We start from the raw sequence: 22089 nt of genomic DNA on the forward strand, positions 1-22089 counted from the left end.
GGCCTTGACTTAAATCTTAGTTGGCCCAATGCTTTATACCAATTAATTTTTGTTGCGGGGATAAACTTGATTTCTAAACTCCACTTTGTTACAGCCTCTTTGGAAATTCCACTCGCGACTTTGGAAATTTTTATTTTTTCATCGGATTGATTTCAAAAAGGTTTTCACTGTAAAAATCATTTGAGTTATGTTATACGATTTTCGTTAAAATTAACTATTTTGCCATTTTCTTGATCTATTTTCTATAGTTCATTTAGCAATTTTTCATTTTATATCATCTATTAGTGAAATTTTATATTTGTACTGAATAAGAAACAAGTCTACACGTTTGGGAGATACTACACCCAAAATCGACATGGAGATTACTAATGATATTCTTTTGATGTTGAGCTACCGACAGGCCAATTCTTGCCATATAAATTGCATTACATATTTCTTACAGTCACATTTTGAGATTCACTATTCGGATAACAGTTTGAAAGACACTAATCTCATAATCAAGAAGGGTGTTTTCCGATCCATTTGCAGCCGATATTACGACTTTGACTGTCATGTTCTTCTTTAATACAAACATACAAACAAAATGCTTTTCAATAATATATGTACTTAATCTAAATTGAAGGATTTTTATCTGATCTATTAACTAATCAGATTTCGTCTGCTGTGGAAATTCCATGTTGTATTCTCGTTTTAGAGTGAACTTCAGATCTAATAGACTTGGCTCGGCATTTCGGTATTTGGCCAATTTAACCAAACGCATGGACACATCCTTGACGAAGGCATTGGCGCACTTGGCGACCAAGTCCGCTGCCTGATCGTCTAACGAGGCAGTTTTGTCGATTTTCTGCACAAATCGATTTAAATTCGACTTGCGTATAATCTGTAGAGAAAAATGCGGGATATACATATTAATTTGTTATATTAGTAGAACTAAAATGGTACTCACATGATATTTATTGGTTGAGGAGCATATGTATTCTTTATCGCTTTCGGCTTGATTGCTTTTGCTCGATGAGCTCAAGCTGCAGGATGATGATTGACTCTCATTGCCCGAAGATACATCGCTAGTATCTCGGGGCAATTCATCGATCCAAGGCCACGGGTTCAGCTGTCCGGAACTCATTTTAAAGTATGTGAATAAATGTAAAATGGAAATGAGCAAATGCTTATCAAACGGCTGCTGAAACAAAATGAGAATTATTAAAGGATTACTCAGTCGAATGTGGAAAAAAACTGTTGCCTGTGCGCTAGATTTACTTGTCAGTTTATAAAAAAGCTGTTGAAACTAATTGAGAATTATAAATCAGCTGCCATCAGAAAGAAAGTGTTGCATATTTATGGAATGAAATATTAATGTTAATGTCATTTGCCGATTTCCATTCATGATTTTCGTCACGTTTTCAACAAAAGCTTAAAAAATGTTTCGAAATCAATGCAATATTTCATGGACTTCAAGCGTTGACTGATCGATTTAAGCGCAATTTGTATGACGTCAATGTTAATGTCTTACGTTGACGCCCTTTGAATTACAGTCTCTCTCTCACACACACACACACACCCATCCATACACACAGTTCATGGCAATCACACAATTCAGTGCGCATTTGTCGCACACTAAAAATTCGGAATTTTCCTTTTTTTTTCTTGCTGATTTTCCTGCTTTGTGTCTGCTGGCCTCGAGGAAATGTGTCGCTTATTGGAATGCACTTTGTTTGGCCAATTGCATTGATTTGCGGTCAAAAGGGATGGTAAATTTGACAAAGATTTTGTGCGGCAATTTATCGCATGTCCGTGCAACGAATTGTCCAGCCCACACTTTCGTTCTCTGACTGTGCCGTAACTTTATTTAATGGCAAAAAGTTCACACTTCCTTTAGCCGCTCGTAAACTTTGTTCAGAGCAGCCAGGACAACCATATGTTTTTGTTCTTGTTGTTGTCACTGTTATTTCTCTTGTTGAACTTTTGTTCAAATAGAGGCGCTGTTTTTGTGCTGTTTACTTGGACCCAGTGCTAAATATTTCAAACAAAAGCCAAACAAACAGCTGACAACGCCAACGCCAACACCAGCAACAACAACAACAGCAACAAACGCAACAACAACAACAACAGCGATGGCTACAACTACGGCAACAAATGGTTAGCGGAAGGAAGCTCAACTTAAATAACGGATATTGGCTTAAATAAACAATGGCGTCCATGTCTGCATTGCCAGCGCATATAACACATCTCTATATCTATTTATATTTATATGTACACACATACATATACATATAAACCGACTGTGCAAGCATTAAGCAAACTTGCTGGCAAAGTGTGCGGCGATAAGCAGCGCTTAAGCGGAAGTTGCCACCATAGCCGCTACCCTTTACCCGCCTGTGGCTTACACCGTGAAGTTGGCTGCATTCGCAGGGCTGCATTTTGCGTGGCGTTGCCAAATTGTTTTTCTTTACGCTGTTGTTGTAAAGTGCGGCTAGCAGCACAACAGCTGTGTTTTGTCAAGTTTTTCGGGCGCTTTAATTGCTTGTTAATTAGCGTAGTTTGCGTTGCGCCACGCCTCAGAGATGGCGTTTATTGTTGTTGTTTCTTTTTTTGCTTTCCTGTTAGCATCGCCATTGTTAATTGTTGATGTGTGAAGCCGTGACACGCCACTGATGAAATTTAACAACTGTGCAAATATTTAACAGTCGGCTGACAGGCTGTCAACGAACCCGAACGAGGCCCAAACCAAATCGTTCATTGACGCGTGAGCGTGCGAAAATTGACTGGCTTTCAACCTGCTTGCCCAACCGGAGTCAGAGAAGTTTCAACACATACGAGGGGTCCAATAAAAGTTCGTGTAATTGGATAAATAAAACTAATGCAATTTAAATAAATGTATGGCCTTAAAGACGTGCCCAGACAATAGCAAGTGACGTCCAGTGTAAGCAAGGAGACAGCATGTATTGAGTATAAAACAATAAAAACGTTAAGGAGAGAAACGACTGGCCAGAAGTGACAATTCGTCAATACTTGTTTAGTTTCCCCTTAAGTCTGGCATTCGTTTCTAAATACTATGAGCTACAATAGTTAAGGAAACTCTCCAGGGAACTTAAGGCTGTGGCGCTTATAATCCCCAAAGAGTTGAATTTAGCAAACAGTGTAAAAGTTATCCAGATATGGGCGTTAATGTAGTCTCATGCCTTCCCCAGACGAACTTTGGTTGAGACCCTCGTAGCACCTGCACTTGCCATTGCATGTCTGCGCATTGTATGTATATGTGTCAACTGTGTGGCAGCTAGCGGAGCATTCATATTATTTTCACACCTAACGACTGTGAGAACGTCAGCGACAACGCGCTTGACAAATGTTAGCGGCAATATTTGCACTGCACTACAAAAACAAGAACGCACAGAGCAGAGGAAAGGATCAGGAATGCAATTGCTAAAATCGAAGAGGGGCATGACAGCTTGGTGGGTAGGGCAGGGCGGGGAGCTGTTGTGTATAAGCAAACCGAATGCTTAACTGGTGCTAAAAGGATAAGCGCATTAAGGCATTTACTTTGCAATGCGAATCAGAGGAAGGAAAATGCATTAATGTTTATAAAGCGCTCGTCGATTGTAAAATTTTGTCGTGCCGCCTCTGGGCAGTGGCAGCTGCTGCCGCTGCCGCCGTCGCAGTTGCAGCCGCAGTCATGTGGCAGCAAGTGGGGGCAACTAGACAAACAAGCCACATGTTCATGTACTCGTTGTGCTCGACACAAAAGCGCAACAAACAAGCAGCAACAGCCCCGAGCTACACAATTGCAACTCTGACAAAGGACACGCTGCACAGGACACGCGACAATGGGGTGGTTGGCTTTAGGCGGCCGGGTTCGGCGCTCGGCATGGGTTCGAGTGCAATGGCAACGAATCCGCAACGCGACGCCCATTGCACTGTGGACCCACTTAATCCGGCCATTGTGTTCCCCTTATTATGACGCCCATCGAGCATTGTCTTGGCCTAATGTTGTTGAGTCAAGGCGCACAATGGAGCGCCTGCAACCATATTCCAAGTATTCCAACTGGTTCAGGCATCTCAACTATTCCAAAAAGGACAATTTTATGCTTTATCAGCAGCGTTGCCAGCGGCCAAAAATTGTTTGTGTTCTTCTTCTTCTTGTTGTTTTTGCTGCCTTACCATACGCCCGTCTCTTGTAATGAACGCATCTTTTGGCCTGCCTGGCGGGTTGGGCTGAGGGGGTTGGTTGTCAAGCCGCGTGTGTGTTAAGGTTACATTTTGTTTTGTTCTCTTCAGAAGACAATGCGCCCAGACGGCGCCAGTTGTTGCCAGACGGCGTCCCCCTTTGCTCCACCTCCGGTTGGCATTTACGAACTATAAACATTTATTTTTTTGGTAACTGTTTCGAGTAAATCGATAAAATGTCTATGAAGTCATGTTGCTAAAATTAAAAGAGATTTAAGAAAATGCGCGTAAATGCATGGAAGTGCTGGCAAGTAGAAAAACTTTTTTTTTTGATCGAAGGCTGAGAAAATTTAGAAAAAATATGGAAAAATATGAAAATGAGGTTAAATTTATTTTGGCTGGCCTTAGTAATAGAAATTGTTTTTATTGGGCCAGAATTAATATCACACAAATACATCATTTATTATCATATACCTATACCTAGAGGGCACATTGAAATAAATTTTTTTTAATAATTAAATAAAAACAAGGCCTGCCACATAAATATTTTGTTTATCAATTGAAATTGAATAAATTGTATGTCCTGGTAATTCATTTTAAATGTAATTTTTGCAAAATTATAATTATTTTTCTGCTCTCGTGTCGTCACCATTTTAAGCCCACGTTTTGGCATTTTAATGTATTCTTTGAACGACCCTAATTAATATTTATTTTGTTTTCACTGATAGCACACATATTTATATGTATGTCAGACACATACATTAACATGTACACATATATTTGTTTGCAAATTGGCCTTAATTAAAATTAATTTAATTATTGATAGATAATGCGAGCATTTTGTAAGACGAGTTGAGGTTAAGACTTACATAAATGAGCTTGCAATCAACTGATGCTCAATCAATTTGCAAACAAACTGAAACTAATTATGTACTGCAAAAATTGATTGCCAATAAATCAATTCATTATGACCACAAGCGCACATGCTGCATGCTACATGCGGCATACCACCGGGTCACCAGTTATTCTCCTGCTGCTTATTAAGTTGCCACAACTTGGGCAGCAATTCCTCTGTCTTGGGATTGCTTATTTTTCTAGGTCATGCCCTGAGGAAAAGTTGGCCAACGAAAAATGTGCGCTATTTTCTTTTGTATACCCTGCACACTGGCAGAGTAAAGTATACACTTGATAGATGCTGTCAATAAAACAATATCAAAAATGAATTTACATATATTTTAGATATTAGAATTTACCCTATTGATACACTCTAGTTTACAGCATCGTGTATTTATACATGGAATGTTATCATCTTAAAAGCTTCAGAAGAAATACATAGTCTTCCTTATTTTTCTTGAGGTCAGACCTGGCTACAGGGTACTTCTCACTGGCTCATTCTCGGTACGACATTCAGACTTGCGTCTTTTCATATTTTTTTGTTACCCATTTTGGCAGACAAATGGCGACGCAGTTTTGTGGCGCCACTAGACGGTGGCTGCAACCACCGTCGCCAGTCACTAACAATTTTTACTGCAACCATTTCCTAGACGGCAAATAAATTCAGGGGCTGCTTAGCCTCAGTTACCACTCCCCTAACCCCTGCCCCGTCGCCGCCGCCAACAACTGGGTATTGATTTCGTGGTGCGCTGCACATTAAAGTGCTGAAAGAACTGGCGAAAGTTTTGCGGCAGTCACATCCGTAGTTATAAGTATACTTTGCTAGCTGTCAGATCCATCAACTGCTGTCCCAACTGATACCAACCAGCCCCCTTTCCCATCATGAAAAGTTAAAGAATCCTGTAACATGGGGCAATAAACTGTTAGGCTTTGGCTTTCGTGTCGAGCAACTTTTTTCATTAGGCTCCACTTTTAGTTCGTGTTTAACAAGAAGTCAACTTATTAAGTACAATGTATTTTAAGCTTGTGATAAGCTGTTGAAAGATGTGAAGTTGATTGGAGAATTTGTTTTTTGCTTGTGTCAAATTATTTTGAAAGTCTTTGAACGCACTTTAGAGAATGCGAGTTAAATATGCCTTTTGAAAATTGTAGATCCTTTCACATCTTGAGCTGACATTTATGAATTCTGACAGAGTTGTAAGCTAACTATTTGGTTTGTAGATTGTTTTTATCACATATTACCCTAATAAAACATTTAGGTATTTATGAAATAGATTGTGTACCCATTAATGAATTTTTGTATTAAGTATCCATTAAGAATTACCGATCTCGAGATGATAGAAACTTGTAATAATATCGTTTGATATCATATAATTATTTAAGTAGTATTTTAAAATATGCACAGCCAAAAAAAGATTCCAAGGAAGCTTCCATCTCAGTTAATTCAATTATGAGAGGTAGGCTAATGGGATTTAGAAAGGCCTCATATTCAAAATGTCAGACCGCTGAATCTTTTAAAAGTATAGGAATAATATAAAAAGGCTGCATGAAGGTAACGCTGAGAAAAGGAAATTTTTATATTGATCAAACAACGTAATGCATTATAATAATGAGTGGACGAGTTTTTGTGAAAATACAATTTTTATTAAATCTTTAAAGTCTGTCGTGGCTTGAAAAGATAAAGAAGAAGGCACTCAGTTGGAAATTATTAAAACGTCTTACAAAAAATAAGTTTCTGTTGAAGTTAGCATGTGCCAAGCATAATGAAGGAAAAAACAAACAACGCAAAGTTCGAGCAAACGTACAAACAGCTTGTAAGAAGTGTAACTTGAAAACTATTCTTAAACAACATAGACAAGATATCTTCCCAAGCCGACGATTATATACCCTTTTCAGATATGTGATATAAATAAGATGTTGGCAGACGCAACTGTGAAAGTTTATGGACGATGGCTTCAAAACTGAGAAGTATTCAGAATACAAAAACAAGATGGAAAAAATATATTTTTCTAGCATATTCCGTGTGCCTTTTGGATAGGCTGGTAAAATATGATTTCCCAGATATTCACTTCCTGCCGATCCTGCTGTGGACCAGTCAACAAAATAAGTAAACGCTTGCTAAGAAACTCTTTACTGCTCTCAGTGCTATTTTCGTAATTTTGATTCATATAAATTGTTTCGCCTCAACTGAACAAATGAAAAAACTTCTGTATCAATTTATTCGAAACACGCATTTTTTTATAATTTATATAAAGAAATGTTTCTTGTTTTCAGACTTCTTCTTCGAACCCTTGTCAACCCTAATATTTTATGTACTGAAGCTAAGCAAAACCAACTAATTGGGTTCTGGCAATTTTCCATTTCTTTTCTGTTTTTAAATTTATCATTATTGATTTTTTCTTTGTGAAAAATATACACACAAATACAAAAGTGACGATTGCTGCCGGATTTGAGCAGGCAACCTATTTCTTGACAAACTGGCTCTTTTTGTCGCGTTTGCAAATCGCGAAAATTTAGCTTTTCTGTGTTTCATGTTGGATGTGTGGGTCAAATTTTTTAAATTCAGTTTAAAGCCTTGTAGCTCCTGCAGTTTCGGCTCTGCGTTGGACAGCAAGTTAAATCGGTTGTTCAGTTAATCAGTCAGGACAAACTCTTTTATATATATGGAAAGGGTCGAAGAGGTATTTTTCTGTGTGATACACAGTTCCAGACAAAATAATAGTAGCATATTCAAGATTACAAAAGAAGAAAGGAATTATAAATAAAGATATTTGAATTAACAAAAATTCAAATTTTTAAAATAGCTTCTCTTATGCCAATCATCTGAGACTAATTGGTATTTCAATTTTAGCTAATTCAGTAAAGGAACTCACCTAATAGCTCACTTACCGATTCCCTTGAATCAAGTTAATTTACTTGACTAATTCCCGCTTTGCGTTGCTTTGCTTTGGCTTTGATTTTCAAAGCTGCTTCAGTTGCCACATTGCTAAGTTATTGATAGATTTTATAGCAATACACTGGCTGTTGATTACAGTGTGTGTATGTGTGTGTTCACATGTGATGTGTGTGTGTGTGTATTGCAAAATCCTTTCATTTCGTGGCACATTACACAAGCCAAGGGCTTGACGTCAATCACATTCGCTTTGTGATAAATTTGCTGCCGCAGCGAAATGTCGAACGCAGTTGCAAGTTGAATTACGTGCAATTAAAAACTAATGCAACCAACGCGGGGCACACAGATTGCGGCACAGATTGATAGCAAGACAATGTGCCGCCTGTGGCAATTACTCGTAATAAGTGGAGCGGAGTTTATATAGATGCGCCCACGGGTCGTATGCGTTATGCTGGCGCATGTCTAAACTGTTTACACAGTCATTTACCATTTTAGTTAGTTTTTAGTCGGTTAAGCAACGTTTTCAATTTGCAGCTGCCGCAAACTGCAAATTTTAGCCAAGGGAATCGACTCACAGCAGATAGGACTACGCAGACGCCGGATGCTGGCAAGTTGCTCGCTTCTCAGGCGAACCAAAAATGTTATAATGAGTTAATTTGATGCCAAGGGCTGTGGCGCCTCAACCACATCAACAACAACATCGCCATCGACATCGACATCTTTGTGGCACGCTAAATGCTTTACGCAAAAGCAATTTCAATTAGTGAGCCGCCCATGGGAAAGGGGGGGCAGGGATGGGAGTTGCGGGCGTTGCTTATGAAAAGCTTGTCGAAAATGTCGCTATAAACTGAAAATTTAATCACAAAACTCGCGCATTTGCATAGTCCAAATGCAAAATGCAAAATGAAATGCGACATGCAGACGGGCGATGGATCAGGCATGGATCTATGCAAATGTTTTTTTGCTAAATGCCACACAAAAGTGCACACAATTAAGTTGTGGAAAAACAGCCGAAATGCGGCACAAATAGCGCAAACAGCAACAACAACACAATTCAGAGTGATTTTTACTCGTAAATTCAACCCGACTAGGAGTTACCCTATACATAACTATCAAATGTCAAACCATATTCGTAAATACTTATGGGTTTATATAGACTGCAAATTGGCCTTATGTTTTTAATTACCATGAATCAAACCTATGCTTATTGATTATTTGAATAACAAGCAATCGAACATGAAATTTAAAGTTAATCAAAATCTGAGGTGTATGTCTTGGCATTGGTTTGAATCATGAAGCGATCCATTGAGAGCGTTTCTTGGGTTTACAGCTTTCTCATATGCAAACTTGTAAATGACGCTTCTTTATTTAGATTCATAATTCACAAAATATATTCTTAATATTATAATACTACAGAAATGTTCCATATTTCGATATAGGTTTTTGTTAAATTTCTCTTGCCTAAAATGTCTCTAAAATCGATGCGTCGACAAACAGATTTAAATGTCTACTTTAAACCATATTTTCAAAACTTTGTTATACCCTTGTTTTTTGTATCGGCTACGAGGTATACGAATAACAACAAAAATAACTATGAAAACTCATTTACCTACAACAAATTTAACCATAAAACGCAACTATTTTGGCATCTCATTTGCCATCAAATCGTCAGACATCTGGTCGTAACGCCTGGCAGGCGACATACAGGCGACTCCAACGGCGACAAACGACCGAGACGATGATGTGGAAGATGATGGAGATGATGATAATGATGATGAAGCTGAATGCCGTGAATGTTCGAGACATTCGGCTGTGATGATACGGCAACGCTGCTGACAGCGAGACAAGCGGAAATGCTAAGGCAACTTCCGTGTCGACGTCATCGCGTTGATCTATGCGACTGTCTGTCATCTGTCTATCTACGCTTGTGTATGTGTGTGCATATACATATGTGTGAGTGTCAGGCTAAACTGAGCTGCTATGTTTCATTTATTTGTCAGACCGTTTAGTTTGTGTATAGTGGACTGGAACTTAGTGTGAATGCGGTCAAATTATAAGGAAAAATGCATTGAAAAGAGCCAAGCTGTTAAAACATCTATACTTATCGATAGGAGCGCTTGCGATTGTTATCGTTGATTGTTTTTGGATCTCTCGATAGTTTTTATGATTATTTTAACCTGTTTTCAATAATTTACTCAAATCTGATAAAGGTGAGACATGAAATACAGTGGAAATAATTTTTATTTAATGTCTCTACCTTAAATAATATTTAAAAAAAATTATTTTAAGTAACTTCAAAATTTATATCGACTTGATTTAATTTAATATCGGTTATTATGAGAGATTTGCTTTGCATTTCAATTCAGATTGTTTTCACGCGCAGATAGTTCCTAGACTTTAAATACAGATTATTTCCTAGCTCCATTTTTTACCAATTCTTACCACTGTGCAACATTGGCTGTTGACAAATGTGCCGCACATTTGGCGACTTTAGCAAATTGAATTTTAAACGATTTTCCGCACAAAACGTAAAAGGAATAAAGCTTTGGTTATATATGTATACATTTATATATATATTTGTATAAATATAGCCATATTGTTTGCCGTTCTTGCCCAAAATTTATGGCTGAAACCATTTTGTATATTGTTTTTATTCTTTTTTGCTCGCCACTTCAAAAGTTCGAAAAGGCGTTAAATGACAGCGTAGCTTTTGCAGCTGGCTTCAGAAGACAAAAGGCTGCCACTTATATTACGGTAAAGATGAAACACGTGACTGGCTGACAATGTGCAGAGCTCACATACACACTTACACACAAGGATAACTGCAGTGGCTCTGGCTTGCATATTGCCGGATTTATGTGGCAATAAGCAGATGCAACCGGCAGCAGCGGCAGCGGGAAAAAATGGCCGCGCATGACAAAAAGGCAACGTGCGCTGCGTAACTGATATGCCACGATTAGTACAGGCATTCACATAAAAACATACACACACACACACAAACACTTACACACACACACACGCGCACACATTGAGCACACAGCGTATTGCAATGCAATTGGCATGGACTTTTGAAAATAACGAGTTCAACTTGGCAACGGCAACTGCAACATTGGCCACATTGCCGGCTATTGATTTTCGTGCTGCAGGACGTGGTGTAAACGAAGAGTGGAAGGGGGGAGGGGAGGTGGCACGGGTAAAGAAAGCAATAACTCATTACAACACATGTTTACTTGCGCGCAACTTTACAGGCAACACACGCCACATTTTTGAAGCGCCTGCTGTCAATGGGAGGTGGCTCTGCAACTTATTTATGCAGCGCAGCAGCTCTTTGAACTTTTAGGTAAAGTTTAGTGGCCAGAAAACCGCAGTCTGACATATTGCCAAATTCAATGCTGTCAGCGGATAAAATAAATATTTATGTGTGTGTGCTCCTATATCGAGTGTGTATTGTTGACAGTGTTGCCAATTTTTGAGAGGCAAAATAATTTTAAAGGGATAAAAAAGACAAAGTGAAGAAAATAATACAGTTGTCGATCTTCAAATAGATTTTTTGATTCGTCAATGTATAAAAACTAAAAAATATTGTATAAGTATGAGTTAATTATTTATGATTAAAGAGAGGGAGAAAGTAATAATATAGCAGCATTTAAAGAGACTGGTGAAAAGCTTAATATTTTCAATTTAAAATAAAAATAATTTTCTGTTCGGTATGTTTAGTTCGTGAACCTAATTTTCCTATAATAAACTCAGGTTTGGGTTTGAGCTAGGGCTTGTCATATTTGAACTATGTTCATAAATTAAATTAATTGTAAAGTTATATATGCCCGTTCTACTGGAAATATTAAAGCGTGCTAACCTTGATCCCTACCCAAAAATACAACCTTAAAAATATGTTTATTTAAACGGAATGGTTGCGGCTCAATTTATTTACTGATTTTATCTCCTACTAAGGATTTTTAACCGACTTAAATTATTTTGGATGTATATATTGTTTTAGTTTGGCTTTAAAGCGTCAAAAATGGCTAGACTTAGCTGGAATAGAGAAAGTGGCATCACTGGTTGTTTACAAAAGGTCTTGGGTCAAGCTGGTCAACGCGGCGTATGGGTGACATTGATAAAGTTGCACTGCCCCCAAGCTGCTTATTAGCCAAAACAATGCCAATGAACATGCGCTACAAACAGATTGTTATACAATGGAATAATATAAACATGTATATGTTAGAGTATGTGAAAATACATGTTCAGTTAGCCGAGAGCCTTTACAGACGGTATAATTTAATGAAACAATGTAATATATATGATTTCATGGAAATGTCAATGTCAAGTGGCTGGCAAAGAATAAATCTTAAAGTTACCGCCGTGTGTCAACAAAAAGTCAATTGCTGCAACCCAGCTGCACGGTTCAGAGGCAAAAAGTAACTGCGAGGAGACGGTAAGCGGCTTAGTAGAAGCGAGTGGCAGCGGGGGCAGATGAAAGTTCGTCAGGCAAAACCATAACTATGTTGCAGTTACAGACGGTTATAATAACTGGAAAGGATTAGCAGAGAGAGCATTGTTCAAAGGCAACGAACCAGCAACTTTTGAGCCGAGGAAGTCATAGTAAGGTAATGGAGCAAGCGGCAGGAGCAGGAGCAGGAGCTGAAGCGATGAGCGATGCGTAATGACAAATTTGAGCACTGAGCGTGCGGGATAAAATGCTTTGAAATGACTCGACAAATTGGACAGGCGACAAGGCAAAAAGTAGCGGGTGTGCCCAACTCTTCTTTTTTTTTGTGGCTGAACCTTAAAGTCGTAAGGGGGAGCGGTGTATGTGAGTGTGTTGGGATGTGTGGACTTAAAGCTTAAAGCACGTCATTGATTCTCCTTTGCAATAGCCAACCAGGCAAACTGACCAAAAGCCTTTAGCTAGCTTATAGACAAGGGATTTATAGTAACAGCTCTGGTGTGCCAGTCGGCCGGGCCCAGCTAATGCTGCAGTAGATGCCAAAGGCAGAGGCAAAGCCGTTGCCAAAGCCCAAAGCAAACTCAAGTCAAGGCCTGGCTAAAATGCGCAAACATAGAAAGAGAGAGCAAAACTCGAGGCATGCTCTAAATGCAACCAAGTGAAATGCGAAAGCAGATAACGGCATTAAAGGGTTAAGCCGCCCAGTGCTGCAAGTTCAAAGCTCGCAAGCAGCTGCATGCAAGGTATGCGGGGTTATGCGGCAGTGGAGGAGGGGGCGGTTGCTATGGTGGGTGTTGTTAAAGCGGCAAGTGTCCGTTTAAGTGATACTGACTGGTCATCAACGTTCTGGACTTAGCTTTGATTTACTGCGTCGCCTGGTTACTTTTTCGGCAAGTGTTGTGCGTGGCTGCAAACTTTGCCGCCTGATACGCCACCATGCCACGTCCCTCTGCTCAATGTGTGTGCGTTCCTCGGCCTGGCAGCCTATTTAGTATTTGCGTATGCAAAGCACGTTCCAATGGCTATGATTAAAATTGATGTGCCTTGGGCTTTGTCCAAAAATTTCCGCACAGCCAAACATAATTTGACCTAAGCCAAGGCATAAGCCAATGCGATAGGGCATAAAAGGCAGGTCCTGGTCCGCACTCTAATTGATTGAAATAGCTAAAGAGACTCACGCACTGAAATTTCCATATTAATGCAAGCCAAATACACACACACACACACATACACGCATATAGACAGCGGAGCTGCAAGCATTTCTGGCAAATTGTGGGCTGTAAAAACCAGCAAGAGCCGAAAAAATTCAGCTCAGAATAGAGTTAAGTTGAAATTAGCACAGACGTCCATGAAAAAGAAGGGCAAGAGTGAGACAGAGAAAGATAGAGACTGAGGGAGATGACGAAAGGGAGCAGCCTTTTTATGGCGCATAAAAATTTAATAACTGTCGCTTGGGCCACTAAACGTCATCATTGCAAGGGATTAGCTCTAAATGCGCAACCGTACCCGCATCTCGACTTTGAACACGCGCCCATTAAAACTGCAGCAGGTCATAAAATCGAGCCGGGTATGCAGCTCATTTGCATACGCCCAAGGCAAAAGGAAAAAATATGCAGTTCATTCAATAATCCGATATGAAGGTGGTTATTGAAGGAAATGGGCAGCTCCTAAGTTGATTTTACTGAACTTGAGGAGGGGAAAAGCCTGAAAACTTGCTGTGCAATATACACTCAGCCCTGTACATAGAAGGAGACTTCTTCGACCTAGCATTCGATATAGAATGCATATCTAGAACATATATCTACAGCCGAGTCGACATAGCCACGTTCATTTGCCACCTGTCTTTTCTATGTATTAGAGGAGTCCTGTATCATATTATTACGATATTATTATCTGTTGGACATCATATTATTTGTAATTTGTTTTTCAATAAATCTGGACAAAACTCAGTCATTACGTCTCCCAATTTTCCTTGTATATCCATTTTATCGTGTAGTATAATAGCAGATAATTTATAAAAACTTTACTGATTAACTATTGATTATCTCGGTACTCGTATTTTTCTATTAAAGCATAATAAACGGGTCTTAGACTTATACAAGAGGAGTTTAAGTATGAAAAATTTAGCCGAATTTTCTGTTTAAACGCCAAAGAAATTGTCGTTAAGTGCAATAACAAAAAAAGTAAAAAAAAATAAAAATATTTCCCACAGCCAGAAAAAAAATATGAAACTAAAAACTGTGAGAGAAAAAAAGTGTGGAAACAGCTCTGCCTGCTTGTTCGGCTTGAGAGCGGCTATGAATGCAGAGAAGCTGCGGCAGAAATGTCAGCAACCATCCAAGGACAAACAACTTTTGCTGGCAAGGGTGTGTGCTTGTGTGTGTGTGTGTTGTCTGGTGTGTTGTTGCCTTGCCTGTTGACATTAGGAATTGAGCAACCAAAAATGTGTAAACAAGTTTGTTTGGTCCAAGTGCGATGCTGTCTTTGGCAGCTTCGACACTCGCCTAACGCCACTTGCCGCTTGCCACTTGCCACAGACCACTTCGTATAGAAATGGTTAGTAAAAAAATTATGCTGTGTACTGTCTACACAGAGTACACAAAATTTAATGCTAGATATTCCAAAACCACTGCGACATGCATCAACTGAACGAGACAAATTGGTTGGGCAAGGCAATTGAAGCACTTTTATATAAAGATAAATCAGTGAAAAGCAACTGGGCCAAAGAGAAAAACTAAATAAGGAAAGTACAAAAATAGAGAGCAGCAGATGAATGACAAATGTTCTCATAGGTTGGGATGCCAAAAAAAAAAACCGGGCAATAAATAATCATGCGAAATGTGAGATAGAGAGGGAAAATGTAAAGAAAAACTCAATTATTAGCTTTTATTTGTTGGAGTCAATTTAAACTGACGCATATAAATGCGTACATAAATCATTTTTTCCTAGAAAATTTATTGCCTAAACTTTTTTGTTAGTTACCTTCAATAACTAGATACATTTATTAAACTAAACAAACAAAACAAGCAAGTTTCCAATTTCAATTTAATTAGTTATCCCTGAAAAAATTGTAAAATACAAGGTACTTAGATCTACAAACGTTTGTATTGACACAAATACTTACATAAATCAAATGATTTTATTTTCCTGGGACGTTTATTGGCCATAAATATTCGGCTAAAGAGAGCTCGCAATAAATATATTTCTTGACTTAGCAAACTAAACAATCAAGTATCCAATTTCAATTTAATTACTTCTGCCCTCAAAAATTGTGAAACATAGGGTGTTATAAATTAAGTAAGCTATGAGAGTGTTATTTTCCGCACTCAGCACTTGATATATTTTATATATTTCTGGTTCCATAAAATACAAAATTGATCGAAATACAAAACATGTCCTGGCCCGTCTTATAGTTTTGTCTATTAAGACTACTAGATTTTAAGTTTTCAATGGGTACTTGGATATCATCTTAATAAAGGCGTCTCCACTCTAAATTTCCATGTTTGGTAGCTTGGGGAATTGGCATTTTAACAAAGAAAAATAGGAATCTTCTTTAACTATTCACTTGAATTAATTTTAAACTAAGAACATGTACGGTCGATATGAGATTGGGTACATATATATACATACATATTAATTAATCAGCTTATTGCCTAATAACATTGCAAGAAATTGTTGAAAACTTCATAATTATGAAATGGAAAAGCCAATATTTTTTTTGTTGCTTACATTATTGTGCGACTCAGCTAAGCTGCCAGGTGGCTGGCCTAAGGGTGGGGTGTCGCCTAGCAACAAATGTATAAAACTGTAACAATAAATTTAAAAAATAATATAAAAATTATAAAATATGAAATATGACAATAATACGCTGACAATAAAATACCTTTTTTAAATTTTAATTAGTTTTCGAATATTAATTATTAATTTTCATTATAAGTATTATACCAAGGCAATGGCATAGCACATAGGGTAGATGCTTGCCAACCACTCTACAGTACAGATATCTGACTTTATTTTATTTGCCTTTAACAAACTTGTAGTTTTGCAATTAAATCGTTTTCGGAATTTCCTCAGTAGCTGATTTTGGCAAATAAAGCATGCAAACAACACAGAAAACCAACTCAAAGTCGTCAGTTTTGGCAACTGACCGAATAGCAAAGAGATAGAATGCAAAAGAACTTTGCTTGAATTGTTTGAATGACAGCTAGAAGCAACTGGCAATTAGGTTGTGAATGTTGAAGTGACAATTGAAGTCTCACATGCAACAATTTTTTGAGCCAGAGAGTGACAGGGCAAAGGAGAGAAGCGTGTCCTTGCTAGTCACAGGGCTTAAATTGCATACGAAATGCGTACTGGCATGCAAATCATTGCATAACCAAACATAAAGGTAGTTATCCAGGCCAAAAATTGCTCAAAACCCAGCCAATGTGTGGCTTCAATGCTGCTCAACATGCCGTATACTTAATGCAACGCATTCCCTATAAATTGCAGTTTGTCAGCTGCAGCGACAACAGACACATAATGTAAATGAGGCACATGCAAATTTAAAATGCAATACATTTTTAATATTTATCAACGTCAATTGTAACAACAATAATGAAAATATGTGTACAAATGCTCTGTCTGAAAACCTGATATGTTTTAGCCCATCATTTATAAATTTATATATATATTGAGTCTATAGAATTGAGTTGTTTCATTCAGAGTAAGTTCTACTGGCGGGTCGTTAAAATGATGATAAAATTATGTTCAAATTTTATTGTTTACGATGAACTTAAATGTATAATATATACAAAAATGTTACAATTATTTAAGCTGAGCAAGAAATGTTGAAAGTTTCTTAACAAATAACATTTTGATTGTTACATAAAGTTAAGAAAGAAGAAAGTCCCGATTCTTTAAAAAAAATGTTAATAGGGAATGAATACTGATCAATAATTACGATAAATTATTGTTAATATAATATTTTTAAAACTCGAAATTGAGAAAAAACAACAGAATTAAATGTATCGATAGCTGGAAACTGAATAGTAAGTTCCTTTCATGAGCGAGCAAACAACTGATAAACTAAACAAATCGAATCGTTCATGAATGAATAAAATTACTGATTAGGTTCACGACTCGAAATAGAACAATTGAACTTATTCAACAAATTGAACTAGTACTCCTCCATTAACCCTTTTCTATGAGAGCAGGGTGTGCACATTGCGTATACGCAACGTACGTCCGCCTGACACTTCAATTAGCGAATGCAGCGCACCGCATTCGCTATTTACAATATCAAAATATATCTATTGTACCATAGAGTTTCCGCTCTTGCGCCCTTAAGTGCATTTGGCCCTAAAATGCAAAATATTCTAGTATATTTAAAATACCACCCAGCTCATTGATTATTGCACAGAACAGACAAATATTTGGCAATTAGATGCCGCACGCTCATCGAAATGCCCAAATGCCATTGAACTGGGCACGAAACTTTACCAATATTAATTGTAAATGGTGCGCAATTGAAATTCGAAATGCATTTCCCACAAATGCATAATTATGTACAGCTATTCCTCGCGGCAGTAACAACATTTTTGATAATTGAAAACCAAATTAGAAAGTCTGACAGGCGCATTAAATAGACGTCTACAGCACATAGCTATAATTAGCCACAAATTGCAAATGGACAGATACGTGTATCAATAACTAAAATAATTATTTATTTTCTGATTTGCTTATTAAACTATTTAAAAGTTGCCCAATTTGCTAGAGCGGCTTGTTAATGATTCATTAGTTGCAAATGTCAAGAATTTGAAGCTATTCAAAGACTTGCAAACTACTTACCACAAATATTTGGAATGCTAAATCGAGGCTAGGAGGGACAAGGCACAGGATTAAGCTACTCAAAATATGTTTGTCCTTATTAATTTAAGCATAAGTTAATCGTAAAATTGACGCTCATAAATTGCTGTTTGAGTTCCTTAAAGAAGACAGTTAAGAATAGTAATTCCTGCTTTCTTACTCTCTTCTGATACTACTGAATATAAGAAAAAATTTGCCTGACAATTAACTAGTATAGAAAGTCTTCTTTTGGAAAAGCATTTGTCCCGCCTATGACATATTTTCCATAGCAACAAACGTAAATCCTTTCATAACTATTGTTCCGCCGGCTTGGGCCCAGAATTTCATTTTTTGTTTACTATGGGCTAAATTTCAAACCGGATGAGCTAGAAAAAGCCGTCTCTAAATCTGTAACGACCCATATTTGATAAAAGAATATTTAGTTCGAAACAATATATATTTTTTTGAGTATTTGGGTATATTGATTGCTAAACTTTCAAGCCTTTGTCTTGTGCCTAGCAAAATTTCATAATTTAATTTTCATAATATTAAATTTCAAAACTCTTTTAAAGATTGCTTTAATTAGGTTTGTATTTAAGGGAACGTTTAAAACAATCGTATTCCTATCTATTCGTTTTTTCTTTTAACTTAATATTGTTTAAGAATATATTGACCATATCGCTTGCTTGATAGTTTTAAATTATGTAATGTATAGGCTACTCGTTTTTCATTGTGTGCAGGGTATAGCAACAAATATATATATGTATATATTTTTTTTGCCTTTCGGTAGTCGTACATTTGTTTGAGTTTTGAAGTACTTGCTAGCGTTTCCCCAAGTGGGCTAAAATTCAATTTCAAAATTCCAGTAACACATGGCGAGAGGGGGGGGGGGGGGGAGAAATCGGAGGGAGAACGAGACCGTTTGTAAACCAAATCCTTTGGGATGTTTTCCCCGTGTTTTTATTGATGAAAAATCTCAAATTGCTGGCAAAAGTTTGGCTTCTTTTTGTAGCCCCAAGAAAATGACTTGTTGTATTTGGCTTTAAAGCTATCGTAGTGAATTTCATCAGTTGCATTTATGTTATTGACTGTCATAAATTTGCATAAGCCAATTTTCTGGTTTAAATCAACGCATCAAATCGGAAATCAAATAAAATGCAATTTGCACATAATTGCATTGACTTTTGATGTGTGCCACAATTTGTGGCAATTGAACTTGATTGAAATCGCATCGAGCTCGACAAAAAAAAAGAAGAAAATAGATCAGTTGATTGCTCTTCGACCTGGTCAGCAATATGTATGAAAGCCACAGAGCCATCAGGCATTTTCATTAACTGCCTGTTCGCAAATATTTAATACAAAGCTCACATCCTGTTTGAGCCTTTTGTTAACCCAATGTTGGCCTTTAGCCAACGGCTGTGCGCTTGCATAATTTGTACCAGTCATGTTTGCAGTTGATTAACAGTTGCTGGCCAAAATGCCCCAAACATCAGCACAAAGTCAATCCAAGCTACCTGGTCGGCCGGTATCTTTAAGTCTCTCAGGTAGCTAGTGATTTATGTGGACATGCGTGCTTATCTATTGGTTGTATCTACTTTGTTCCGCCTACACTTAAGCATGTGTATGTGAATACATAGTCACACACCACAAGCACACGCACTCGACTTAACTAAATGGCCAGTTTGCGTAGGCCTACCAGCTAGCCGCAAAATTCACTTGTAAGTTAGAAATCTAATTTTATTAGTTAGCTTTTAAAGCTGTAGACGAGCTGAAAGTGTTTTTTAAGTATTAGATTAATCTTTGTATTAAAATATAAATTTGGAATGCAAAACGAAATGAATAGGATGGATTTTGTACTTGAGCCTTATTTGCACTATTCCTTAACTTGGCACTTGGCCATGTATTAAAAAAGTTTCAAACTGGAATACATGCTATTAAAGCTTTATTTAAAACTCTGACTCTTCACAGTCTTCTAAGTTAAAGAATCACATTTTTGTTTTTTGAGGCTACAAGCATTTTGTTAAATTCAATGCAACAATTTTCCATCACGATAAATTTTATTAACTGAATATGATAAATTTAAGTTAAAGCTTATAGTTTTCGGAAAAGCTGTTTTCATATTTTTCTTAAATTACACACAAATAAATATGATTTGACTTATTACACATTCAACCGGAAAAATAGCTTCGATAGGTCTTCAATACAGACAGAAATAAGTAATATCAGGCCAGTTGCATTGTAGCTTGAAGCTCTGTAGGAGACTTTCAGCTAGTGTTATAGGGCCATTAGCACTTTGTTGGACAGATATCAATCATACGCACTGTTTGCCACACACATACACACAACGTTTAGCCATGAATCAGCTAAAAGCCGTCGGGCAACGTTTTACGTAGCTGCTGCAGTAAACTAAATTGCTTTTACACAGAAAGCACACATACACACATTCACACACACAGCGCATGTTAATAAATGTTGTTCACACCTACACACACGCACACATGGCTAGATACAGTTGAAGGCTACATGGTGGCATGTCAGAAAGCACTTAGAGAGGTCTGCCTGTAGCCTGTAATTGTTAGAACGGATGTTGCTGCTGATGTTGCTGTTGCTTTTGCTTTTGCTGCTGCAGGTTTTGTCGCTTCGGCAACTGGCAGCTCAACCATTTTGCGTATGCTGCTCACCAAGTAATTACACAAGACCAACAACAACTAAAACAATAAGTAAAAGTGTTGTACTCACGAATGCCCGACTTGAAGATATCCTCAAGCCAGCGCCCAGCTGTCGTTACAGACGTACGCACTTTCGCTCACACACGCCGCAAGCTACGCACTTAGTGCTGCAGCTGTGCTTACTCTTTTTTTAGTCACAGACTAGCAGAAGTGCGTCCTATAATAAATACGGTGTCATTAGCTCTAACCTTATGGACTCTTCTTTGTGTAACTATGGCATCTGAATGTGTTTAAATAAAAAAGTGCTAGGCTATATATCTAAAATATATCTAAGATAATCTAATATGTTTCAAAAGTAGGATATATCCAAATAGTCGATTATATTGAATATACTGAAAATATATTATTTAATGTAATACCCTATAAATAATAAATCTAGAATCAAACCGATTTGATGGAGGGACTTACTTTCGAAGTTAGAGTCTCTAGCTTTTCTATTCTCTGAGATAGACAGGCAGAGAGACGGGTATGGCTAGATTAACTTAGTTTTACGTCCAGAACAAAAATATATTAAGTTTATGGGTTCGAAGATGCCAGCTTTTACCTGTTACATACAGTTGCACTCCTGCTATACTCTTTTTAGAGGGTATGCAAATAACAAACTTTCTGACTGTCTGGCATGTTGACTAACTAACGCCGCTGCCGCGCCCGAGCGAATGCTGCAATTATTAGGCGCTTCTGCATACGAATGCGCAGCGCTTTCTGGAACGTTTTTAAGACTCTGTCAAGTGGCGCACAAACTTGCAACACGGCTGCTGTTGCAACAACCCTTTGACCATGTTGCCGAATTGCAGTTTCGGCTGCTGTTTCTGCTGCTGCTGCTGTTGCTGGCTTTTAAGTTGATTAGAGCGGGTGCACGCAAAAATATTTTACGTAATTAAAACTTGGCTGCTCCTGTTCGCTGCCATTGCATAGTAATGCATTTTTTTGTTGCATGCCCCACCCAGCTATCCACATAGCCACTCTGGTAGCAGTGTGGCTGTTTGCATAAGCAACATTTTTGCAAAGGTTTTTGCAGTTGTTGCATTGTCTGATATAAAACAAAGCGCGACCGCAAAACTAGCGCAGCAAACAACAGCAGCTAACCCAAAAACAAGAATACAATAACAACACAATAACAACAACATCTGCTGTGGCAACCA

General features: G+C 37.8%; 2 protein-coding genes across 2 annotated transcripts in view; one reads left to right on the forward strand and one right to left on the reverse strand.

Moving 5' to 3' along the window:
* fipi (factor of interpulse interval) overlaps nucleotides 1-22089 on the forward strand; it is an 89054-nt gene that overhangs the window by 47514 nt on the left and 19451 nt on the right. The gene's annotated exons all lie outside the window — the stretch shown is intronic.
* Taf12L (TBP-associated factor 30kD subunit alpha-2) lies at nucleotides 510-1223 on the reverse strand. Its single transcript, XM_064679312.1, has 2 exons — nucleotides 947-1223; nucleotides 510-880 (listed from the first exon to the last, which is right to left on the reverse strand). Exons 1-2 carry the CDS (start codon nucleotides 1121-1123, stop codon nucleotides 644-646), a joined length of 414 nt encoding a protein of 137 aa, XP_064535382.1. The 5' UTR covers nucleotides 1124-1223; the 3' UTR covers nucleotides 510-643.

This window comes from Drosophila montana, unplaced genomic scaffold (genome assembly GCF_035044405.1).
Source record: "Drosophila montana isolate Dmon_TW-CO22-7 unplaced genomic scaffold, ASM3504440v1 contig_1_1, whole genome shotgun sequence".
Classification (NCBI taxonomy): domain Eukaryota; kingdom Metazoa; phylum Arthropoda; class Insecta; order Diptera; family Drosophilidae; genus Drosophila; species Drosophila montana.